At 39.7% G+C, this 24,984-nt stretch overlaps 1 protein-coding gene across 1 annotated transcript; it reads left to right on the top strand.

Annotated features, from left to right (window-relative positions):
- The first annotated feature begins 317 nt into the window (after window positions 1-317).
- On the top strand, window positions 318-24,719 carry LOC147338177 (uncharacterized). Its single transcript, XM_086258897.1, has 9 exons — window positions 318-473; window positions 7,602-7,964; window positions 10,273-10,430; window positions 11,624-11,880; window positions 13,386-13,473; window positions 15,801-15,913; window positions 18,483-18,632; window positions 18,741-18,831; window positions 24,444-24,719. Exons 2-9 carry the CDS (start codon window positions 7,868-7,870, stop codon window positions 24,480-24,482), a joined length of 993 nt encoding a protein of 330 aa, XP_086115023.1. The 5' UTR covers window positions 318-473; window positions 7,602-7,867; the 3' UTR covers window positions 24,483-24,719.
- The last annotated feature ends 265 nt before the right edge of the window (window positions 24,720-24,984 follow it).

A 24,984-nucleotide genomic window follows, 5' to 3' on the forward strand; every position in this document is an offset into this window, starting at 1 on the left:
ATAGCTATCTGCTACATTTGCTTTGGGACATGGTTCTCCATTATGGTGGAAAATGTGCAGATTGTCACCAGAAAAAGCAAACTAAATAAATAATAGTACCAGTTAATTAATTAAAATATCAACTTATTTTGATTATGTTTTTTAAAATAATTTCAATATTTTATTATTTATTATTTTCGTGTTCCTTTGCTGGGCTTGTAACAAGCTTTGCGGCTGTCTTCATTTTAAATATCCATGAATGTAAACCTAATCAAAAAAAATGTCTTCGATTGTACACACAGGGGAGTGGCTCTTAGAGGCAGTGTGTCTCCCTCTGGTGGCAGAAAAACTGGACCACAGGTTCGAGAGCGAACCACAGTCCCCTCTCGAGGTGTCCAGCTCTATTATATAAAGCAGGAGAAAGGATTTAGGAAAATAAAGACAAAGCGTCTCCTTTATGAGCACCAATGCGCCGTGGCCTCACACCGCTGAAGGTAAATTTGTCCTAAAAAGTTCAAGACTTCCTGTACATGACCTCAAATAAATGGAAAAGCTGTGTATCACTTACAGAGAAGGCTTTTCCGTGTTGTTTGTAAAGTAAATAACAGTCAGTGACCTGAACACGCTCACCTTCACCAAGGCTGCACAGTCCTCTGGATTTTTTTACTTGTGTTAGGTTCAAAATATTGGGGATGGAGACAAGAGAAAAACCACAATAACAACACTGGTCCGGTCGGGTTGAGTCAAACGATGATTTAATGATCACACACGTGGGAGATGGACACTGATGCAGACAGCCTCAAATCTCAAAGTGGTGGAGCATTGCTCAAACTCTTATAGCCTCTGGTTCTCCCATCTTATCATAAAAGCCTAAACATTCACATGCTTCTTCCTTTTGTGGTTTATAACCTTATATTTTATTTCAACCTACTTTGTCTCTAAATATTTGAAGAATTTTTCAAGTTCGGGGTCAAATTTTAAGAATTTGACCATAAGTGAAAGTTATGGTGTTATCACCCCCTTTGGGGCTTACCTTTCCCAGTTTGATGATATTCCTCCCCATTCTTTATTTTTTGCAAGTACCCCTCTTCGGTGGCGAGAAACTGTTGGTGTGATCAAGCGGGTGCTGTAAAAACAAAAGCTCAGGACAGAACAGTCACCAGTCATGTACTTCATTCAAAATTAACAAATATCAAGCTTCATATTGATCCTCTGAGTGTAATGGTACATTTTAATTTGCACTTCTCAAAACTAAAAACAATATTTTCTTTATTTTACTCTTGTTCTTGTGCAGCACCACCCCTCAGCACATGCCCCTGTTATTTTATCTTACTTTTAAATTGTTGACTACTTCAAGATGTCACCCAAAAGGCGGGGACCAGTATTTATCATTACATTATCTCTATTTTGCGTGTGGCAAGTCTATCATTCCCTGTTATTTATAGGCCTCGGTAGAGGGTTTTTTCTTTTTTTTTCTTTCTTTCCTCTATAAAAGTTACTTGACTCTTTACAGTGACCCACTATGATTAATACTAATAACATGTTCAGTCATAAGTGAATTCAAACCTTTTCTTCATTTTAGCATTTAACATTCCCAACCATTTTATAATGGTACCCTAATCGAAACACAGCTACTAAAACACAATTTTTTATGTAAGCATCAGTAACTCCAACTTGGCAACCCAAGGGTTAAATCCGCAGTTCACACTCCTGTGAAGCTACAGCCTCCCCCCTCAGTCTCTGTCAACCTTCTGCTCTTGCAAAAACAAAACAAAGCAAGACAAAACATCCACCCTTCTTTTACAGGCTGGGTGAACTGTCTGTGGACATTTACTAATCCTAAAGTCGGTACCGTCTTTGTCTCAGTACCAAGTCAGTTAAAGCTTTTAGTCGTCAGTCCATAACAGTCCAGTCACATGCATACATCCACACACATTCATACCAGATATTGCTGATAATGGAGTCTCACGCGCAACCTATTCGAGGCTCCTTCACCAGCAAGATGACGTCATCATTTTAAAGGAAACAATTCCTTATTTATTGCTTTTTCTTGGACTGGATTGACTCGCTGCAATCCTTTTAGGATCAGGACTTTTCATTCGACCAGTGTCCCATACAAGTGAATTTCTCCTCAGCCCATTATAATCATGGAGAAAAATACTTCGCGACTGTTTTCAGTAAGAATATTTTATAGCACTTTAAAATTCACTCTCTCAGGCCTGGATTAAGGAGCCGATTTGTTAAATCAGGAGCTCACAAAATACCAAAATATCACCACCGGTGGATCACACCTCTCAGATGTTCTTATCTCAGTGCACTGTAACGAAAGCAAACACAGACGTAACCAATTAAACACTCATATAATAACAGATACTGGGGCCCATTACAAACATGCCCAAGCATAAAACCATCCTTTTCTCTCTCAGAGAAAGAAAACAATCCAAACCTCACTGATAGAATCAACCTAGTATCAAACAAAACCCAAAGATCAACCAAAACTCCTTTTTGCACCAACAAAACATGTTGGATTTACTTGACTCAATAGTGGACACTAGTTACACACCAACTCTTTACTTTGGCAAAAACGTAAACAACTAAGTTGAATCAACACAACCTTTTCATAATCTCTTCGAAATAAAACTCACACCATTCATTCATCATTTTCGCTCTGTACCACTGCTCCTTGTTAGACTGTGTGAAGCACAGTAAACAATTCAGTGGAGGCTTTGAGCCATAAACAGACATCACGCACAGACATTGTTTTCATTATCAAAGTGCTTCAGACCATGTCCTCTAAATCTACACAAATGCCCTCTGCGTGGCATGAAATACATTTAAGCAATAAATAATCAATCAGTTCTTGCTGTTGTAACCAACTCCGTATTTGGATGTTTGTGTGCAGCATTTGTTAGTAAAGCATTCTTCATTGCATCAGCGTGTGTGTGTGTGGATCACTTCTCAGTTCATTGAATCAACATTTTAATTTGTGTGTGTGTGTGTGTCATTTCTCCCTCAATCAACGAGTGCATATGTTCATATGTATGTTTCTTTTCACTCTGAGTCGGTGCATGTAGATGTGTGTGTTTGTGTGGGTGTTTGTGTTCATCACTTTCCTGTTGTAGTGTTCTGGGTAAACCACGGCCTGAAGCGTGCCCTGGGGTCCTGCCCTCCTCCTTTTCAGTCCGTTTGCATCCGTTGGTGCTGCTGCTCAAAGTTCTGTCCATACTGGTTCTGGCCCCAATTGAGGCAGTCCTTTTCTCCAGTGTCCAGCATCTTCTCCTTATTTCGCTCCTCCTTAACTTGACCCTTTTGCTTCGGTCTTCCTTCAGGGTTTTGATACGCAGCTCAATTGTCTGGATGTCCGTTTGTTGCTTGCAGAAGTGCGACTGCTGTCCGTTTGTTTGCAGGTGGAACGGCTGACATCCAGAAGGTGTATAGGAGAGTCTGCAGCTTCCACCTCCCCAGTGGAAGACCTCAATCTTTGTTCTGTTAGTTTAACACAGGCCTCAAGGCTCTCTGGGATCCCTGCTTGCACTTTCAAGCCCACGGCTCAGGTCGTAGTCGTGGTCCCATTCCAGGGGAATGGAGTCCATGGTTGTTTGGGTGTCTCGGCCCGAGCGTTCAGTCCGGAGCTGGGCAGCCCAGGACGCTGAGCGATCGGAGGACGGCAGAGGCGACAGGAAGCCATCCCCCTAACGTTTGCTCCATAGCAGACCGGACAAATCACACTGCTCATCTAGCTCCAGGATGCTCCGGCCTGATTTCAAGTCCGGTGTCTTGGACTCCAAGCCTGATGGGTTCGATTTTCAGCTAGCTCCTCCTGGGCCATGCTCAGTTTCTGCTCTGATGCCTCGAGGTCTTATTGAGGGCAGAAACCTCAGAGTCTTTTCCGTAGAAATCAGATTAAAGTCCATTGATGTTTCCCTTGGACCTTCTGTGGTTCTGCTGTTCGGCTCTTCCCAGAGGTCAGCTCCTGTCTGAGCCCCGACCCCTGTGCCTTCAGCTTATTTTCTCCTGGTGTTTTTCTCCATTCTGAGGTGCCTCCTGTCCTCAGTTTTCCTTTGTCTGTGGCACGCCCTGTTTTGCTGCCCGATCATCAGTGTTGGTCCGTCACTGTCCTGCACAGTTTTAATGCAGAGTTGTTAAGGTCAGCATTGTTTTGCTCGGCCTCACTTTTCCTCCGGGCTTAATGGGCGTGTCGTCACAGCTCTGTCCGCTGAAGCTGTCTTTTTCCATATGGCAAGAATGTGAAGAGTGTGTGAGAGGGGTGTGTCCGATCAGGCACTGCCTGCTGTGGATTGAGTGCAGGTCAAGGTGTTCGGAGCGGATGGTGCGCTCAGCTGCTCGCATAACCCTCTGTAGAGCTCGTCTGTCCGGCATGTTGCTGTTCCCGAACCAGACAGTGATACAGCTGCTCAGTATGCTCTCGATAGTTCCTCTATAGCAGGTGGTCAAAGTCATTGGTGGGAGCCGGACCTTTCTCAATCTTCTCATTTAAGAAGAGAGACTGACGGAAATCTCCCCGTGTAGTGAAACGGGCCTTGGATTTAACACTCTCCATCTCCGCAGCCTGATATCGTTTTCCTGCAGCACTGTTGACATTTTCAAGCTGTTGTTATAGGTCCAGCTGCTGTAGCATTTGGTCAGGGTCACTTCAAAGATGGTGGAGGAGTGAGCAACGATGGTGGAGGGGAGAGCAGGCGTCCAGGTCAGCCTCGGCTTCCCTACCTGTAATCAAACATAAAGAGAAAAAAAACAAAAAAAACAAAACAAAACAAAACTAAACTAATGATGTTGTATTGGCTATATCAGTCAGAGAGGGGAGAAACACCGGGGCCAGGCCCTGTGTCAGCCTTCACTCCCCCTTTTTTTTCTCTCCATATAATCCTCTCATAACCCACCAAGCTGACAGGACGACACAGGTACATTTTAAAATTCTTAAGATTGTATTTAAAGTTCAAAATGGAATTTTCTTTCATTCAGTAATCACCTATATTTATCAATCGGCAGAAAACTTGTCACAATTTGACTTTTCTAACCACTAAATTTGTCATATCTTCACTGGTTTGTCAGACCAGTTTTTTTTTTTTTGTTTTTTTTTTTGAAGTTAAGATGTTGTCCTGCAACCCAGAGAGTTTATTCGTTAGTAGTGGATAAACTTTATTGTGTAACGGCGGGTGTATGTTAAGCTTCACTGCTTTAAACTTGCTGGAAAATCTTCACATGTTCATGGGTGTAAGCTGTTTCTTCATTGTGTGTATGTGCGTTTGTAGGTGGGTTAACTTAACTTTTTGTTTGCTCATGGGGCCGGGTGGTCCAGGCCCGTAGCCACCTGTATCAACACACTAAGAGATTTATTTAATATCATTTTCATCACAATCACACTCTGCCGACTGAAGTGCCGATCTTACTCAAACACAATTTATCTCTTCTATATTAAAATCCAGCCGAACATCAAACATTCAGCGTAGTCATTCAAATCCTTATTTATAATATTATAATCAACAAAATCAGCGTTTTTATTACAAGCTTGTATCATTATTTGCAAATCCCACAAAACACACTAAACAGGAAGCAAAAGTCCTCTGTGTAGTTCACAGCTCATTTGCATGTTCACACACAGTCTAAAAATAGCCCTCAGCGCCGCAGCTGCACGTCACACACAGTCTCACACCAAGCTCAGGCAAAACTCTATTATTTTATATTACAAAAGACGTCTTGTATTTACAATCACTGACAGGCCTAACAGATTGAGCACCTAAGAAATTTCGACAAATTTAAAATAACGAGTAATCAATTAACCAGTATCTGTTTCCTCCAGAACAGCCTATGGCCTGATTTCTAAAGAACCTAAACAATTTCGACAAATTTAACCATAACGGGTCCAACCGAAGAAAGTTAACTTTTTTGTAATCAATTAAACAGTATCTGTTACTTCTGGAACAGTTTCTGACCTAATTTCTAAAATCCCTAACTCAATTTAACAGTATCCAAACAAGCACATGACACCGTTTAAAACGGTGAGGAGGTCAAAGCCGCGCGTCCACGACTAGGAGGGGGCGTAACCCCCGGGCTATGTGCTTCTTAGCAACTTCTGGTGCCGTCCTATAATAATTTTCACCTAACCGATTTTGAGAAATTTTACCATAACGGGTCCAACCGAAGAAAGATAACTTTTTTACGACCAATTAAACAGTCTCTGTTACTTCTGGAACAGTTTCTGACCTAATTTGTAAAACTATTAACCAGTCTCTGTTACTTCTGGAACAGTTTCTGACCTAATTTGTAAAACTATTAACCAGTCTCTGTTACTTCTGGAACAGTTTCTGTCCTAATTTCCCTACTAAACTACCTGAGCCTTCAGCTCACTATCCAGGGACTCAAACCCAACATTCTCTGTTACTTCTGGAACAGTTTCATATTTCTTCAACTTCATTAAATACTCTTAAGCAACTTTAACTGCATAACACACGGTGATTCTCATCAAAATCAAAACAGACACTCTACCAGTAATTTCAGTGAGTAGACTTTAATTTAGTCATATCCAATTTGGCACATTTTGGAAATAATTCAACAGGTAGTGCCTTACCTTTAGATAAGCCGGCTTTTGTCCACTCAAATCAGACCACTGGCTCATGCCTGTCCGTTCGACAACCTCGGACCGTCCAAACTTTTAAATTCCACCCCAATACCACAGGACGAGCCCCCAAAATGTTAAGGTTCAAAATATTGGGGATGGAGACAAGAGAAAAACCACAATAACAACACTGGTCCGGTCGGGTTGAGTCAAACGATGATTTAATGATCACACACGTGGGAGATGGACACTGATGCAGACAGCCTCAAATCTCAAAGTGGTGGAGCATTGCTCAAACTCTTATAGCCTCTGGTTCTCCCATCTTATCATAAAAGCCTAAACATTCACATTCTTTCTCTCACACGGCGCCTAAGCTACGACCTTGGCTCCCTGTTTATCTGCTCGTGCTGAGATGGGGCAGAAAACTCCAGCATGTTCTATTCTCTTCTAATCAGACAAATAAGGCGATGACTTTCTGCGAACAGTATTCCTTATAACTCAACAGTATAATGCATCATAAACAATATCATTCATTCACAATAAATCAGCAGTCTAATGCAATGCAAATCAGTTTAAATACTGCAATAATTATCACCTTCTTCTAATTCAGGAGAATAATGCCAACTTAAACTACATAATAATTCACAATCTTTATTTCGGGGTCTAACATGGCATAAAATAATATCATAATTTTACACTAGCAACAAAATACTGAAAACATAGTGAGCTCATCTCCATGGCAATATATCAAACCTAAACCAACACATAGACACTTTAACAGAATACATTTGATAAAGTTCTAGATTTTAATGCACATTCATGGGATTTTCCTTTATTAAACCTCTTATGCAGTCATATATAATAAAGCACTAACCTGAGGCTGCTGCCATAAAGACTCCTGTCTGCTAGATACAACATGCCCAACCTCTTCAGCTCAGCCACTGCCTCGGGGGAGAACTTCACAACACAATTTGCATATAAAATAAGATCAGCCTTTTACTTTGTGCATGATGCAAACTTTAGTTTTCCCTCTTTATTCAAGTAGCAGGCCAGATGGCAAGAAAATCCACAGAGAGACACCGCAGCAGCACTCGCTTCCATGTTGTGACAACAGCAGCTTGTTTTAATGCTGAAACCTGCCCCTTGTAGGTGTGCACCAGGTAGGAGTCCTCTTTAAGACCTTCAGGTAAGGTTAAATATTGCGGGAAATGTGCACGCTATGTCCTCTCAGACCATGTGGGACACACCCGCCCTCCCCCGAGGATCATGGGAAGGCGGTTTTAGGTCTTTCAGGGAGCAGATGAGACACAGATGATCATGAGGCGGTTTTTCCGAGCACACCGGGACGAGGACTTCAGTCAGATCCAGTATCTGACGGCCAAGTGCACCCGCCTAGCTCATGACAAAGGTAAGTCACAAAGGTCAAGACGGGTTCAGCTGACTGTTAATCTCTTATCTACATGAAAACTGCTAGTTTACTACAAGGGAAAAAAAACCCTCTTCTCCCTTCAGGAAGGTTATAATGTTGAGTCCACTGAGGCGTTCAGATTATAGTCAAGTAGTAGATCAGATGAGCACCACACAATGTCTATACAGCTAACAGTTTAAATAAGATGGAAATTAATATTTAAAATGTCATCAGAACTGCAGAAAGTGCTCCCATCCTTTTCTTTAGTCAAAGTATTGCTGGCTTTATTATCATGCTTTGCTACAAGTCAAAGTCCTGCACAGAAAAAGTTGCTTAGTATAATTATGTGACTGTTGAAAATGGAAGTGCTGCTGCTTACTTATAGATTCATGAGTTTTTAAAGATTGCTTTGTTTGTAAAAATAGTAAAGGTAATAAACAAATGCCCGTCACAAATGTCCATAGTTAGACTTTACTAATAAATCTGAAAAATAAAGTAATAATAATTTGAAAAATGTCTTGGAAAAAAAGAAAGAAAAACTACATGAAACATGGCAAACATGTTTCAAAATATAAATTGATTAGCTTCAGTTTAGCTTAATTTCTAAACTTAATTTAGCTCAGTTTATAAAATGTATTAATTTTATTTTACACTATGATAAAGAGCATATGCTGAATGCATATTAATACATTCTGCATTCCATGTATAGGAACAGTCTGACCTGCTGTTTCATCTATTTATATGTAAATATCTCTTTATGTGCTGTTGCATTGTGTGTGTGCATTGGAATCCACTTGACCCAGGGTCAAATTTCCTGAATGGAAAAACACGCTTGCCAAATAAACATCAAATTCAATCGAAGGTCACAGGTTTGTTAGAAGAACCACACATGTTTTGCGTGAAAAGAAATACTTTCATCTTTACGCTGTCAAGTAAAATGTGACGAACTAAAACACTGATCTTTAATGAAAACAGGCTTTATTGCAGGGTCGCTGCATTAGTTTGAGCCCGGTGTTCTTAATAAACAGAAAACAAAGTGCATGTTTCCTGCAGCAGATTACACTTTAACAGAATCAACTTTATAGTCATTGTGCAACAGTTTCCAAGTCAATGCAGTCACAGTTACAGGGTATCTGACTAGAGCAAAGTTTATTTACAGAAATTTCTGGTAGTTTTTTTTAACATGTAATATAACTACAGTTTGTATTATCTGTTTTTATTGCAATCTGGGTCAGTGTTGATCTACTTAAAGCCCATACTGAGTTACAATGCACATTTACCTCTGTAATAAGATGTAAGAGTAGCGAGTGGTGACAGTGGTGTTATCTACTTTTTTAATTCAATTAAATTCCATGTTTAATTAAAATTTTATTCCATGTTATAAAATTAAAAAATATTGTAACAGGCTAAATCCTACATTAGTACTGATGTTAGTACTTGAGAGCCTTTCTGGTTGTGTGTTTATTGTTTTGGTATCATAAGGATTTAGAGCTGTACTGACATAAAAACTTAACAATGTAACTAAGTATATTTACTCAAGTACTGTATTATAGAAAAATATACTATAGAAAAAAATCAGAATGTAAGTATTATACTCTACAAAATTGTGCTACATTACAACTTTTTACTCCTTAAACATATCACACACAAAAATAAGTACAAGCAAAACTAAAACAATCAGTGGTTAAAGTTCACATCTTAACTTTGTTTTTAAATTTTATTTATTTATATTCATTTATTCTTTAAGAAAATGTTAATCCTGAATAAAAAATAATTTGTTGCAGCAAAAACAATTATTGAGCAGCTACATCAATAAAACTACAACAATTCAGAGTTTACTTACTTAATGGTTTAAATATAGAACTTTTAAATAACTGAGCTAATTAAGTATAACTGACGGAATCGGTATTTTTAAGTATCAAAAGTAGTCTATGCAGTAGATTTTCTGCTTGGTAAAACTGATGTATCAGTTTTTAAGCAGAATTTATTTATTACATTAAGTGCATTAAGTATTATAATAGACATACTGGCAACTGTTATACAAACTACAGAGAAGTTCTGATACACTGTTCATATTTTATTTTTAAAATATGATTTATTTTTTAGTTAACTTACTTTTTTGTTTTTTATTTTTTTCCCGCACTAATCAGTTAATGAAATGAAACCATCAGTGATTAATGTCTTTGGAGTGATAAATGTCTGCAGTACAAAATTGACTGTTTAACATTAAGTATTTAAGTAAAGTCAGCCACACAGTTACATCTAATGTGCTCAGTTTAACTAACTCTTCTTGGTTTTGTGGCCTCAGCGGTGTTGGACAGAGAGTTTCTGGTGTCCCGAGAGAGGGAGAGAAGGCTGCAGAATGATCTGGAAGCTGTGACCGCCCAACTCCTCAAGCAAGACCAGCTCAATATGGACCTCAGGATGAACCAGACCCAACTCATCAGCAGGATCCAGCAGCAGCAGGTGGACCGATTATGACTTATCTTTTACATGTAGACAGAACAAGGCTGTCTGCTATAAATGTTACATTTATATATTCAACATAGATCAAATAGAGTAAGTTGCTAATAATTTACTAATAAATACACCGTAAAGTTTTACCTTCACATCTTACTTGCACAAAGCTCTGAGGTATTCGCTTTTAGTTGAATCTGTAATCACTGCCACTTCCCAATAGTTCTTGCTCATTCATACGCTACTCATTTTACAGTAGAAGTGGAAATAAATTACATTTTGCAGGATGTAAGTATTTGTTGGATTGTATTTGTTACTTGGTTGAAATTTAAACTGTCACTGAGTGTTGCTGCTGAGTGACATCTGTGTATATCTATAGATTTTCTTATTGGTTGGTTTCTGTACAGAAATCTCTCTCTTTTAAATATATTGCTTCTAGTTTAAGTCTAGTTTAAATCATTTAAACTAGACTTAAACTAGTTGAAATATTCTTAAGAAGTAGTGGATAAATACAGCTTATGAAATGAATAGGAAACTTTCCATTTATCCACATAATCTGTACCTCTGACATCAACAAATCAGCTCATCTTTGCTGTCTGTTAGTTACAGTGGAATTAAGTTTACAGTAAATGTGTTTGCACATGGAAAATGCTGATGTTTTGGCATTGGTTACTTACAAACTGCATAAGTATGAGCTACAAGAAGTAAGAGTTTTGAACCACAGAGACATTTCACTGAACTAAAGAAATCTAATGAGCATCAAAACAGCTTTCTTGTCATATTAATTTCCCTGGAACTTCTAAAATTAGGTTAAAGTTGTTTCAGCAGCTTATCAAAGTGGTCAGAAGGATTATTTTTCATGCTTTTAGAGACACAAGTCATTTTTCAGCAGGGCACAGCTCAGCATTTATCCTGTGTCCTACTTTAAGGTTGCACAGTAACAAATTATCAGGCCTCTTAGAGACATCAGTGGTATTTATTACAGTTTTGGAGAGCTTGACTCCTTCACTTTCCCCTCAAAGACAGTATCAGGTTTAGGCTTGTCCCAAACTCTTTGACCTAAAGGTGTGTCTGATATCACTTATGCAGACTGTATTGGAGCATAGCATGTCTCCAGTGAGATTTGAAAAGGATAGGAAGTGCTGAAGTGTTCACGTGAGCACATCTGCAGTATTCTCAGTATGTCCGTGTCTTCCCCGCAGGACCTGGTGAACTTGCTTCGGCAGCGCGTGGTCCTGCTAGTGGAGGCGAGCTCCCGGGATGCAGAGCTACTGCGGCAGGTCGGCGCAGAGCTGCTTTGCCTGCAGAGCTCTGAGGTGAAGCTGGAGAGCCTGGTGGAGGAGCTGCAGGCTGAGGCCCAACACAGAACTGAGGTGGCAGAAAATCTCCAGACAGAGCTGTACGCTGAGGCCCAGCACAAAGCTACACTCACTGAGAGCCTCCACGCAGAGCTGCGCAGGTAAATCTTCAGTCTCTCCAGTATGACAAAACACGGAATCATGTTTTCTTTCTTTACTTTACACAGCACAATTTGGTTTACGTTTACTTAGAAAAACTTGCAGAGGTAAGCCGCAAAACACACAATGAGTTCATGTAATATAGGAATACATTTTTTTAACTTTAAGTTAATACTCTGACATGCTCCAAAACAGACGCACATTTAGACAGTGGAGGGGTTCGGAGACATGAAAGCACCTCCTTATGTTTGATGAAGACAGTAGTTTTGCATCTTTTTCACGTTGTTACATTTTCTTTGTGCCATTTTTATATTATATTAAGGTATCTTTGTATTAACTTTTAAATCTCTTTGTGGCCATTTTGCATCTCCTGTGGTAGTTTTGCATCTCTCTGTAACTGACACCAGCTAGTTCTGAAACAATTTATACGTTTTGTGTCTCTTTGTGGTCATTTTGTTGCTCTTTGTAATTGTTTCAAAACTCTTTGTTGTTATTTTTAATAGAAATCTTGGATTACTTTTTAACTTTATTTTCTTTTTGTGGTTGTCTGGAGTCATTTTTGCCATTTTTAACATACTAACATTTGACTTTAGATGTAAGAGGCTCAGGACCTCTACTCTGGGCTTTAAAGCCGTCATTATAATGCTGTGTTCTTACTTCGTATTCTACACAAAAAAAATGGACTAATCCACTAATTACTGTGGGTGGCACAGTGGTACAGTGGTTAGCACTGTCACCTCACAGCAAGAAGAGTTTTAAACCCCGTCTGGGACCTTTCTGTGTACAGTTTCCATTTTTTAAAAATTGCATAGCTCTGTCCTCTGTATTGCTGAATTGTTAATGACTTGATTAAAACCTTATCGACATTAAAACATACACAATGAACATTAACCCAGATAAGGCTGCAGACAGAAAAAGAAAAAACATTAAAACGGTTGACTTTTGATTACCATCTTGTGGAAACTGAAGCCAAGTAAAGCTGTCACGGGCTGCCCGGCACAGAGAAGAAAATTGTCTCAGACTGTTGTTTCAAGGCTGAACAAAAACATCGAGTCTGGACCCGCGACTTTAAATCAGCTGAAAAGTCCTCCGAGCAGCGGCGAGCTTCAGTCTGCTGACGTTAAATCCCTGCAGAGTGTCGGCTTAGTGTCAGAGTTTGTTATCACATTATGACTCCAGAAATGCAGATGAAAGAAATTTGGGCGTTCGCAGAGAGCAAAGTATTTACCCTAAAACTTTTATCAAGACCAACATGTTTCCTTATCTGATGGCTACAAAGAAATGAATAAATGGAGTGTGAAAAAACAAAATACATCTAAGCACACTACGATAAGAGTGAGTATTTTAGTTACTTTAGTAATGTAAATTTTAAATATGAGTGTTTATCTTACAGTAAACTTTACATTGATGAAAGATCAAATAAAGATACTAAAATTAAACTGGCTACAAGCAGAGTTTAATGAGCTGACACAGGTAAATAAGACATTTTTCTAATTGTCATCAACAGTAAGACAGTGGAGCTGGAAAGGCTAGAAGAAACTAACAGGATGCTGACAGAAGAGCTGACGGATCTCCGCAGAACTTATCAGAAGGAGGTGAGAAGGAAGAGTTTAGGAGTGACGTGGGTCAAAGCTCAGAGTTTACTGCATATAAATTCGAAACAAAAGGCTGAAGGTGTAATATTTGTGGTGCAAAGACTTAAAAAGTGTCTCTGAAAAGTCATGCAGAGACTGTATACAAAGGATGGACACAGCCACTGTGTTGTGAGGTCCTGTTTTGAACCATCGACTTTTTCAGGGTGGTCATCTTCATTCTTTGAAAGTAGATATCACAGGTGAGGGGGCAGTGAGGGGAAGCTGCACACTCATGACGTTAGTAACACTCAACAAGCTACTCATACTTTCCAAAACCTTCCATACTTTTAGTTCTCTTTATTGTGTAGCAGTTTACACATTTGCCAAATCTCTTTGGGGTTTGCGTCAGGAGGGGAATCTGCTGTAAGAAATCTGGATACAGTACGTTTTATTGAAATCGCTGGTAAATGTGCAGGTCTATATTTTGAATGTAAAACTATTTTAAAAGTAGTCGGCACCAGCCTGAGCTCCTTTGGTAATTTGTTCCACATTTGAGCAGCTTCACCATGTTTTTGATGAGTAGTTCAGGATGAGCCAAGCGGAGAGAGCTGCAGTGTTTGCACTGCGTCTGGAGATCTGATACGCGTCCTTACTGATGATTAGGATTTATGGAAAAAGCAAAAGTATTTTAAAATGATTCTCTGCTGTGATCTGAGAACTGTTAGATAAACACTGCTGAAGAAACAAACTCATATCAGGCCTCTGAAGCAATAAAGTAAATACTGCTGTCGGTAAAAGCAAACTGTCCATAGCATCATAACAAAAAGTACACAGTGCTTTATTAAACTGATTGAATTTAAATAAAATAATAAAGGAGGCAAGAAGTTTCCTGTGTGAAACTGTCCATGTGTTTGGACATTGTTGAGTGTGATCTTGCTTGGTATGCGCAAAGCCACAGGTTCAAATCGTGAATAAGCTCACTCTGATGTTATAAAGACGCTGGACCCACGCGGCAAGAATTTTAATTACGTTAACATTTATTTAACAAAGTCAAACATTTCTGGCTTAAACAAGAAACTGCAAGACAATAAAAAAAGAACGTTGAGAGGCTCATGGGTTTTGTCAGTTATGTTGATTGTTTGTTTTTAATGATCTTCAGATAGTGTGTCACTTCGACTTATGAGATAGCCTTACTGCATTTCCTTTCATAAAGGATGAGCCAGTGTGTCTTGTGGTAAAGCAGGTAATAAAGGAAGCATCAGAGCAACATTCCTTAGTATGTATATACTCTGACCAGCTCTTATTATGGCTGCTACGCAGATACTCATGGGTCACTTCATTCAATTAGGAAAATTCATAAGCAAAATTGACTATAAACTGCACATCGAGCAAGTAAAGTAATTTCCTTATTGAGGTAAGAGCAGTCAAGCATTTGTACCTGAAAGGTGCAGCATGCAGGCAAAACAAGGAGGGCTCAGGACTATCACATATAACATCAAAATCCTCTATTCTTGGACCCTGAAAAGAACCACCCTCTAAAACAACCTATTAGCTGTACATGATGGGAGAAATCTCAGCAGAAGCACCGGGGGAGACATCCCTTCATCAAGGCAAATGCTGCTGGAAAAGAAAAAAAGTGTAAAATGCAAGACTTTGGCTAATGAGGAGGTTCAATAAAATCATCAGTTTAGTGATTGCAGTGCTGATTTTGTCCAGCAGATGTCAGGATCAGACACTTATTTAAACACTGCTTTGGCCTTTTTTTGGGGTTGCCAGCTGTGAATAATGATCTGCCGCTGGATTCCGAAAACCTCACGGTTCAAATTTATGTACTGTGTCCAAATTTTAAAAACTACAACCACCCAAGTGAGAGCACTAATTCAGATGTTGCTGGCATTAGGTCTGCATTGGTGTGTGTCGGTGTGTTGGGTCCAGGCATTAGCGGAACATTCCTCATTTATTTACACTCGGCTTCAAAGACTCACTCCCGCATTGGCGTCTGCTTCATCCAGTCCATCAAACAGCAAACAATCCAGGTCTACAATTATCTTTCCTTTGAGACATCTCCACAAGGCCAAGAGAAGAGAACAACAGACTGCAGAGTCAGTGAGAAACTTCATGAGAACAATTATTTGCAGGGGATAAGGCCTGTAAATTATTGTGAAAGGTCTGGGAGCAGAAGATTAAGTCTGACTCCACTGGACCCGCTCATCTTTCCACATGACATGTCGTCTTTTCCTGATTTATATTTACACGCCCACATCATAATTTTCTAATTTTGTTGTCTTGGTCACATCCTGGTTTTGGGAGAAATATATTTATTTATTTGTATTTTTTTTTTTTTTGAGGTGAGGGAACTGCAGCAGGAAAATGAGGGAAGCCTGAGGAAACTTCAGGAGACGGCAGAGCAGTTCGAGTGGCTTTGTCAGCAACAGCGTTACTGGATGTCTTGTGTGAAGAGGTGAGTAGGGTTCTTTTTTTGTTTTGCTTTGTTTTTAAATATATCTCAGCTGTGTGTACCAAAAAACATAACAGGATCAGATTTTAAAGTCTTTATTGTCTGCACACATGCTCAAAGTTGATGTAAACGAAACCCTGAAAACCCCTTCTTAATATAAATAATGTGGTTCTGCATAGAAAATACATTTGTAAATGATTATTGGAAAGGAGACTTATCTACTTGCGTTTTTATCTAGCTGGAAGTGAGTAAAGTTCTGATTTCTTATAATATACAAAGCATCTACCAGAGTTAATGCATGTCAAATGTGATTAAAATAAACAAGCAAACTATTCCAGTTGTTTAACTGACTGTCATTTACTCAAACACAATTATTTTTTATTTGTATAGAAATACTTGATTTATTCTAAACAGTGATTAAAGGTACTTTTTGCAATTACCTTCTGCAAATGTCATTAAACATTTCACCACAAGATGGCAGTGTTTTACCAGAAGGTTCTAGTGTAGTTGTCCACCTAAAACACAACAAAAGTGTGATAGTAACAAGAATTCTTTAAAATGTTGCGTGAATACTGCTGTAATGGGTGTTTTTGGACTTAAATCAGATTAGACCATAGGTGTCAAACTCTGGCCCGCGGGCCACATTTGGCCCGCAGCCTAATGACATTTGGCCCGCGAAGCCATACCAAATTACTATTAGAGCGGCCTACTGGTATTATACAGCTAATATATATATTGTTTAGTATTAAGCTTTGCTTGTTCCATATTCAGTTTTTCAGCAAAACGTGTTTGAGTCCATAAGAAAAGATTCATTCTTATATCTGGAGGAATAAATATATTTCAATAAATATTAACGTTAGCCCGCGAATTTGTTCCAGTTTTGAATTTTGGCCCACTGTGTATTTGAGTTTGACACCCCTGGATTAGACACTCAGTGCACCATCATGTGGATCAAAGTGGTATTACAAGAGAGCACAGTCCATCCTGATTTCTTGATATCACTGCAACACAATACAAAGACATCAATAGATGTAACATCATAGCTGTTTTTGAGAGATTTGGATGAATTTAAAAAGTTTTTAAACTATTTTTTAAGCATTAACATCTTTGATCTGTCTGTTTCTTTGTGGCAGAACTACAAAGCTACCTAAAATTCCCATGGTATGATTTGGCCTTGTTATGATGTTACTGGTAGCACTGTGTTAGTATGAGCTACACATACTCACAATAAGCAGACACAGAGGGACCTAATTGACTTTGTAGTCTGCTTTCTACCCATCTTATTTACTTTAACTCCGTCTTCACCATCTTCTCTGGGGAAAAAAACTTCAAAATTCAATTCCCAACAAGCCTCTGACTGCATCTTTGTGCTGCCATGCAGGTTGGTTTGTCACAGCTGAAAACAGCTGTCTGCACCAGCTGGAAACAGCAGTGAGGGTGCACCACAGCACATAAGCTGCTACAGGTCGTAAAACTGAAACAACATGCTTAAAGGTGCTAAAATGTTACGGACAAGAGATCTGGAAAGAGTGTTGTAGCTTCCAAAAATGTCACAAAAACCTCTTTTTAATACTTTTATATGTCTCTTGTAATTAAAGAAAGACCAATAAGTTAAGATAGAGGTCTGACAGCTGAGTTTGCTAGAAATTAACTAAGTACTATAGTGTATGTGGGTAGGATACCACTCATCATCATGCATTTAGGTCACAGAAGTAACCATAAGTTTCTTTAAAACTAACCAGCAATGTTTGTTCATCAGTCAGAAAGCTCTGCTAGAATCCCCGAGGCCCTTCTAACACACTGGATGATATTTTTAAAGCATCTCCCATGTTTCGCCTTTATAACTGAAACAAGAAACATTGCAGCCTTAAGGAATCACTTAAAATCTGTTTTCGTGAGTCACTAGATCAACTTTATACAAAAAAATAGAGATTGATGATTCTTGAAGAAAGTTAAGTGCTTTCAAACATCTCCCCTCTGTGACCCAAATGTTTCCTGTTAGTGTCCCAGCCGTAGGCCCCAGAATTCCTCACATTAAACTTTCCAAAAGATTAATACAGATTTCATGTTTAGGATAAGTTGGATCGTATGACAGTCTGTCAAGGACAGGGTAAGAAACTAAATTGTATTGTTCTGTTGGTCTGGTGTTTACATCAGAGGAATTTTGACTGAGAGCGTAAATGTGCATTTTCCCCCCTATCTTTTCACTTCAAATTGATACATTGATATATTACAAGCCCCGCTCCAGAAATTTCTAATGCAATCAGTACAGGTAGTGCACATAATTCATATTCTGGGCCCTGCTTATGCACATTGCATTAGACACATTGGCAAACTCGTATCCAAAGCAGCTAAAATTTAGAAAGCACACGGGGGTTCAACATCTTGCTTTAGGACATTTTTACATGTGGATAGGAAGGTCTGGAAATCAACCCTACAATTTATAACCCCCTCCTCCAGCCAGGCTACATGCTGCTGCTGCTTCCTTTATAGATTAATTAGCAAATATTTAGAAACTCGTGAGATTATGTACGCTGTGCTTGAAGAGTTGCTGAGTTATCATATTCTACAGGTTCAAAGACTGCCTCATGGAGGAGAGAGAAGCTCTGCTGCGACAGGTCAGCAGGTTGGAAAAGAAAGCTGAGAAACTAAAGCATTCACACGACGGCAGTCCAACACGGAGACTTGTCTGCCCCCTTCAGGACGCCGAGGGCTGTGACAGGTAGTGATAGATGAACAGATTTAATGAGGAACTAGTTCATTATTATCTGAGTGTCTTTTTCAACTTTTACTCACCTTATAACACATTTAAACTTCCTGTCTCTTAAAGCAGTATAATATCATGGGAGGCAGACACAGTGACCAACCTGGAGTCTCAGGTGGAGAAGTCAAACATGCTGTGCGAAGAGCTCCTCGACCAGGTATCACTTTAATTTTTTCTTCCTGAATGGTTTTCTTATCGAAATTTGCTGCAGAAGAAATCTTCTCACGGCAGCTTAAAGGTTACTCAAAATGTCTCCACGCCTGTTCGGTCTCGTGAAATCTCTGATGACACGTGGAAACCTTGGACGTGAAACATTAGACCTTCATTACAGTGCCAATATTCATTCGAGTATGGTTGCCAGTCCCCAGAGGAGCTGCCGTGCTGTCAGTTCTTCCAGAAATTACAAGTGTGCTTTGGATAAACGTGTCTAACATCTCTGCTGTGGATCGTCTAAAGGGCACACTTTAAGGTACCTGTGTGGCTCTGTTACTTCTCATGTGTGGAGCACGGCGGTGATTATTTTCTGTAATAATGTTATGAGAAACTGAAGTTTCGTGGCAGCTCGAAGTTTCGAATGCTTGCTGGCTCTCTTCGCGTGTCACTGCAGCCCTCAGATGAACCTTTATTTTAAGAAATCTGGTGGTGATCTCAGGACTGAAATAGAAGACATGAAAAAAGAGAGCTAACATTCATCTGGATGTGACTGCCAGTCCCTGAAGGAATTGTCAAATATCCAGGAGACTCACAGTCTAATAATTGTTTTTTTCTTTTTTACTTTTTATGGTTGAGTAGTCTTCAAGTATTCAGTGAGTAACTGCTGCGCGTTCCCCAAATAACCAAGTTTACATACATACAGTTCTAGTGTCCTCTTCATGAAGAAACTGTGACAGTTGGCATAATATGTGCATGTAAATGTGTGCTTGTATTGTCACTTTTACTGACCTTTCTAATCTTATAATACACTGTAACTCAGCGTATTTCAACCCAAAGCACCATCCTTCATTGAATCCTTGTATTGGGACCCTTGTGGGGGCAGTCAGATGTACTGCCTCCTAGGTCAACAATCTCTGCTTTAACACTTCTGTATGGAACTACAGAAAAAGGTCCAATTTAATCATATAGATGGAGTTCTTGTTGGCTGCTAAACGTAAAAGTAGGCTGTTTGAACAATCGGCTCGTGCTGTGCTTTCTTTGGGACACCTGAAACATCGGCTGTTTCCTTTGGCCTTAGAATTCACGAACCAGTCTGTAGTTCCCCCCCTTTTCCCCCCTCCAATGTCACCTCTATCTCTACAGCCATCTTTTCAGTGTTTCGAAATATTTGGATCAAAAACAAGAGCAGACTCGTGTTGAAATATTAGAAATCCAAACCATATTCATCTGGTCACAGCTGCCAGTCCGCTGTGGGCTCATTGCAGTGCCAGAGAGTTTTCCAAAAGACTCTGAACATTCATGTGCACTGAAGTATCATCAGTGTTTTTAAACATGGACACACGAGTCTGTACAGCAGACTGCATGCATATAGGAGGACTAAATAAGCCAAAAAACAGAACATTGAAAAAATAACAATCTGGGTAAAAACTGGATTTACAAATATCCACTCAGCACATAAAGTGGAACCATTCGAAGTTTTAGAAAGTCACCCTGCAGGACTGCTTCCAATAATAACTGATGGCAGTCGTTGACTTTTTAGGTCTTTGGAGAATCCAATAGTGAAACACATCTGAAAAAGTTGGGGTAGCATAACCAATGTAACAGATGAAAACAGATAGAAATAAATTAGTTATGATTATAGGCGGTATCTAAAAGATGGTGTAGGCACAGTGACCTCACCCACTGACTTCTGGATTTTTCCATTTTGAACCATCAGCTTTAGTGTTTTTGGTCACTGCCATGTTGTTTTTGTTTAAATGATGTTGTTGAACCATCTAAGCTATCTCCTTGTAACTTGCTCTTAAGATGGGAACCAGGTGTGCAACCACTTGCAATCAGTTGTTATCGTCAAACCGACTTTGAATGTAAATAGTTGGCAGCAGACTGTCTCACTGGTGTTTTATCACTGTCTTAACACACCGGAGTCCAGTAAGACCTCATAGATTTTGAAACAGAAATTCCTCCACAAATAGTGACATAGTTGATGCAGAGCGGCAATTTAACTGCAACACGGCACAGGTGCTTGGTACCCTTGTATTTATACAGGAATATAACCACAATGCAACCAGTTGGTAACCAGTTTGGTTGAATATTGCAGACAAGTTGCATTCATTGACACAAACTCACTCAAACCTTCACCAGTCTGTCTCAGAGTGATTGTAGTCAGTCTGAGACAGACTGCAATTGCCTCCCACCAGGCAACCCATGCAGTCGCCTTGCTATCGACAATAGTCACCTAGAGTCTGAAGATGATGCATTTCAACCTCTGGGCGATCAGTTATTTGCCACATCTGCTTGAAAACTGGTCACAAAATGTGAAAAAATGCAATGCAATCACCAAACCAGTTGTTGGAAGGGAGTTCTTCTTTCCCACTACCTAATTTTTATGCACTGAAAGTTGCAGCTTAGTTTATGACATGTTCATTGCATATTGGATTTAATCAAAGTACCAGTTTAGATTGTGTTAGTAGTTTTTAATTCTTTGTATAACTGGGGCTTTTATTATTTTATTTATACACATCCATAGTATGCTACACTCAGAACTGAGTACACACAGTTTTCTGTTGTTGTTGCTGTGATGGCATTGATAGGGGCATCACATTTGCTGAATTTTCTGAAATGTCTTTGATGCAAATCGCTGAAAAGCTGAATTGAAAGAGGAAACTTGTTCAGGAGGATTCATATGTCTGACGTGTTGTGTTTGTTAAAGTTTAACATTTTGAGAGATAAGCTTAATGGGTTTATTTTCAAGGGTTAGTTGAAAGCATTGAAGCCTCTTTCTATTGAATATGAAGCTGGAGCGAGCAACTAGTTAGCTTAGCTTAGCATTCAGAACCGAAATACAAGGAAACAGTCTAGTTTTGTGCGCAGGTAGCATAATCTACCACTGGCTTTTCAGCTTACTTAGTATTGTGTTTTATATTGGTTGTTTAATCTATAAAATAAACAGTGTGAAAACAACAAATATGTCATTACTGGGATGTTTTCCATCACTCAGCAGATTCACCAGTGAGTCACTGCTCCAAGCCAAGAAAAGTCCTCTGCTTAATGCCCATAAAACCACAACGTTATGTTTTTCCAGTTTAGTTTTTCCAGTCTTTATGCTAAGCTAAACTAACCATATTTCTCCTGAGTGTATTCATTTGAAGAGCAGTGTGCAGATAGTAGCAGCCTTGGGATTGTTGGAAAGGATTCTGTAAGAGTGACCAGTGTAATGTTTTAAAATCTTTGGATAAAAGAAGAATGCACAACTCAAGAGCAAAACAGACATTCAAAACAGCGATAGTCATGCGAGGATGGCTGCCAGTCCCCTGTGGACTTGCAGAACAGCCAGAGCATTCATATAACTGATACTTCATGGGTACCAGAGTCTAATCAGTGTTTTGTTTTTCTGTCTGCAGCATGCTTTAAAAAGTTAGAGGGCTTTGAGGAACTTGAGGTTTCAAAGCCATTTTGCAATCAAATAGGAACCCCACGATGTCTCACAAAGAAGTCCTTCAGGAAGAGCTCACAAATCCTGACAGGACCTCAAACACTTCATCCTCCTGCAGGATTTTTATAGTGGAAGGTGTCTGCCTGGCCACTTTGGGGATTTTTCAAAGCCCTCACATCTTCAGAATGACAAGTTCAGTGTTTTAAAAAATGGGGATAAGAGGAAGCCTGACAGACAGAACATAAGGCTAATAATCGTGTGCGGATGGCTGCCAGTCCCCCAGATGAGCTGCCAGGCTGCCAGAGACTTCAGAGGTGGCTGATATTTTTTGGGCTCCGGATTCACATCAGACCTTTTCACTGTCTGTCTGTCAGCTGCACATGGCTTCCTCCCAAGCCATTCGAGTCCTTTTCCAAAGCAGCAAAGAGATGACTAATAATGACTGGAGGGAGGTGATTGCCAATAGCCTCTGTGCTTCATTCCCCTCACCTCTCACAGACTCTGCAGTGCATTTCTTGGGATAATTATTCTGATTGAGTGCAGATGATGCAGAGTGGGTTTTTTTTGCAGTCCTTGCTGAGCTGAGAGAGGGAAGAAATTTAGCTGGAGGAGCAGGGAGCACCGGAGTCATAGAGGAAACAGCCATGAAAAAACACATTACCAGCTCTGACATGATTTATACAAATGGGAGATTCACATTGTGTAGACATAAGTATTGTTAGATGACAGAAAGAGAAAAGGAGGACGCTTACTGTTCATTGGGCTGACATCTGCAGAGATAGAGAGATGTGCTATTTCAGACAGAGTGGTGCTGCTGAAGTACAGGTGAATAAAAAAAGTCTCAAATTCTTGGCTAAATATCAGTGTGAATCTTCTTCTAGTGTTTAGATTAAGTAACTTATTGAGAGACCAATAAGTCTAACTCTGGTTCTCTGGGTAGTTTTGGAAATATAGGAGAAGATACTCTGCCTTTAAAAAAAGAAACCCTTTTAAATCAGAGTATGGCATCAACTCAGTTAAAATTCTGGGATATTGATCTGTTCAGTTGAATAACAGAGAGGATTGTTAAATAAATTCTGGTTCTTTTGTGTTAATTAAATTTACAACAGGTCCACTAGATGTGGAACAATGAGACAACCCCAAAACAGGAATGGTTTTACAGGTGGAGGCCACCGACCATTTTTTCCGATTGCTCAGTATCAATACGTCAATACATGCCATTGCAAGGTTTGCTGTGTCTCCCAGCACAGTCTCAAGATCACAGAATATACCTGATACCATGTAGTCTGATTGGCATTTGCCACAGAATACCATAATTGGCAGGTCCACCACTAGTGCCCTGTGCTTTTCACAAATGAGGGCAGCTTCACCTTGAAGACATGTGACAGATTTGAAAGGACCTGGAGAAGCTGTGGAGAACGTTATGCTGCCTGTATCATCGTTCAGGGAGGGACCACGGAGGGATGCACTGACCTCTACAGACTCAGCAAGTGGCATCCTGACTGCCATTAAATATCGGGGTGAAATCCTTGGCCCCACTATCAGACCATACACTGGTGCAGTGGGCCCTGGGCTTCCTCCCGATGTATGACAAAGCCCGACCTCATGAGGCAAAACTTTACAAGCAGATCCTGGAAGATGAAGGAATTGATAACACTGACCCCCACGCACATCTGACCTAAATCTAATAGAATGCCTCTGGGACATTATGCTTGTCCATCTGACGCACCAGATTGCACCTCAGACTTTCAGGAGCTCAGTGATGCCCTGTCTAGATCTGGGAGGAGATCCCCTAGGACACCATAGGAACAAGTGCTGAGTGCCATTTTGAGTTTTGAATTAAATTACAAAGCAGACTAACCTGTTATATGTACAATTGCGTGTTTTGGAAAGCTGCAGAGAGCTTGCACTTTTTGCTATAATATATGCTGCTTGCAAGTAGATTTGCTTTTTACAATCGGTGTGGAGAATACACAGAGTTACGACAGTCACATTAACAGGAAAATACAGCTGGTTAAAATAGAAATATCCCTCAATCTCACTTGTAGCATTCATTTCCAGCCATCCTTTGACCTGTACTTACTTTCTTTGAGGTTTTTTCTCACTCTCAATTCCCTTCTTGTGCACTCTTATGTTTATTGTCTTTGGTCATCTTCACTTACATTTTATTTTTCTGCCCTCAGGCAGGGAGCCCTATCGACGGATACCAAAAACCTCCATGAGGACAGAAGCCTGGATGTCTTTGCTTTCTTTTCTCACTTTCTGCAAGCCAGGAGATGCAATGTTTTATGTGTTTGTGGTTAGCTTACCTTCCAGTCATTGTTTTGAAAAACCAAACACCCTTGGAAAAACACACCCGTGAAACCACACACGCATTGTTTTGTTTCCACTATTGTTCATCGTGATATATGACCGAATTAAAATACAATGTGCTCCTGTCCCGCTTTTGATGTCACACATGCACATCACATGTGCCTCGACTCTGTCTGGTCACATTTTTCAGTAATTGTCCATTGTTCAAACCTTGTAATCAACACCACTAACAAGAGCACAAGCACCTGCAAATGTTCTCTTTTTGTTGTTTTGCCAATGAAACGTTGCAGGACAACCAGCAGCTGGCGTGCAGAGGAAGCAACAAATGTTCTTTCAACCAAAATGAAGCAATACTGATTATCCCCCCACTGGTACTGCTTGACTCTGATGAGCAGATCGCTTCATTCATCA

This window comes from Aulonocara sp. 'chitande type north' Nkhata Bay, linkage group LG2, assembly GCF_057382095.1.
Source record: "Aulonocara sp. 'chitande type north' Nkhata Bay isolate Kocher_YH1m ecotype deep benthic linkage group LG2, A_spYH_male_GT1.1, whole genome shotgun sequence".
In the NCBI taxonomy this organism is placed as follows: Eukaryota; Metazoa; Chordata; class Actinopteri; order Cichliformes; family Cichlidae; genus Aulonocara; species Aulonocara sp. 'chitande type north' Nkhata Bay.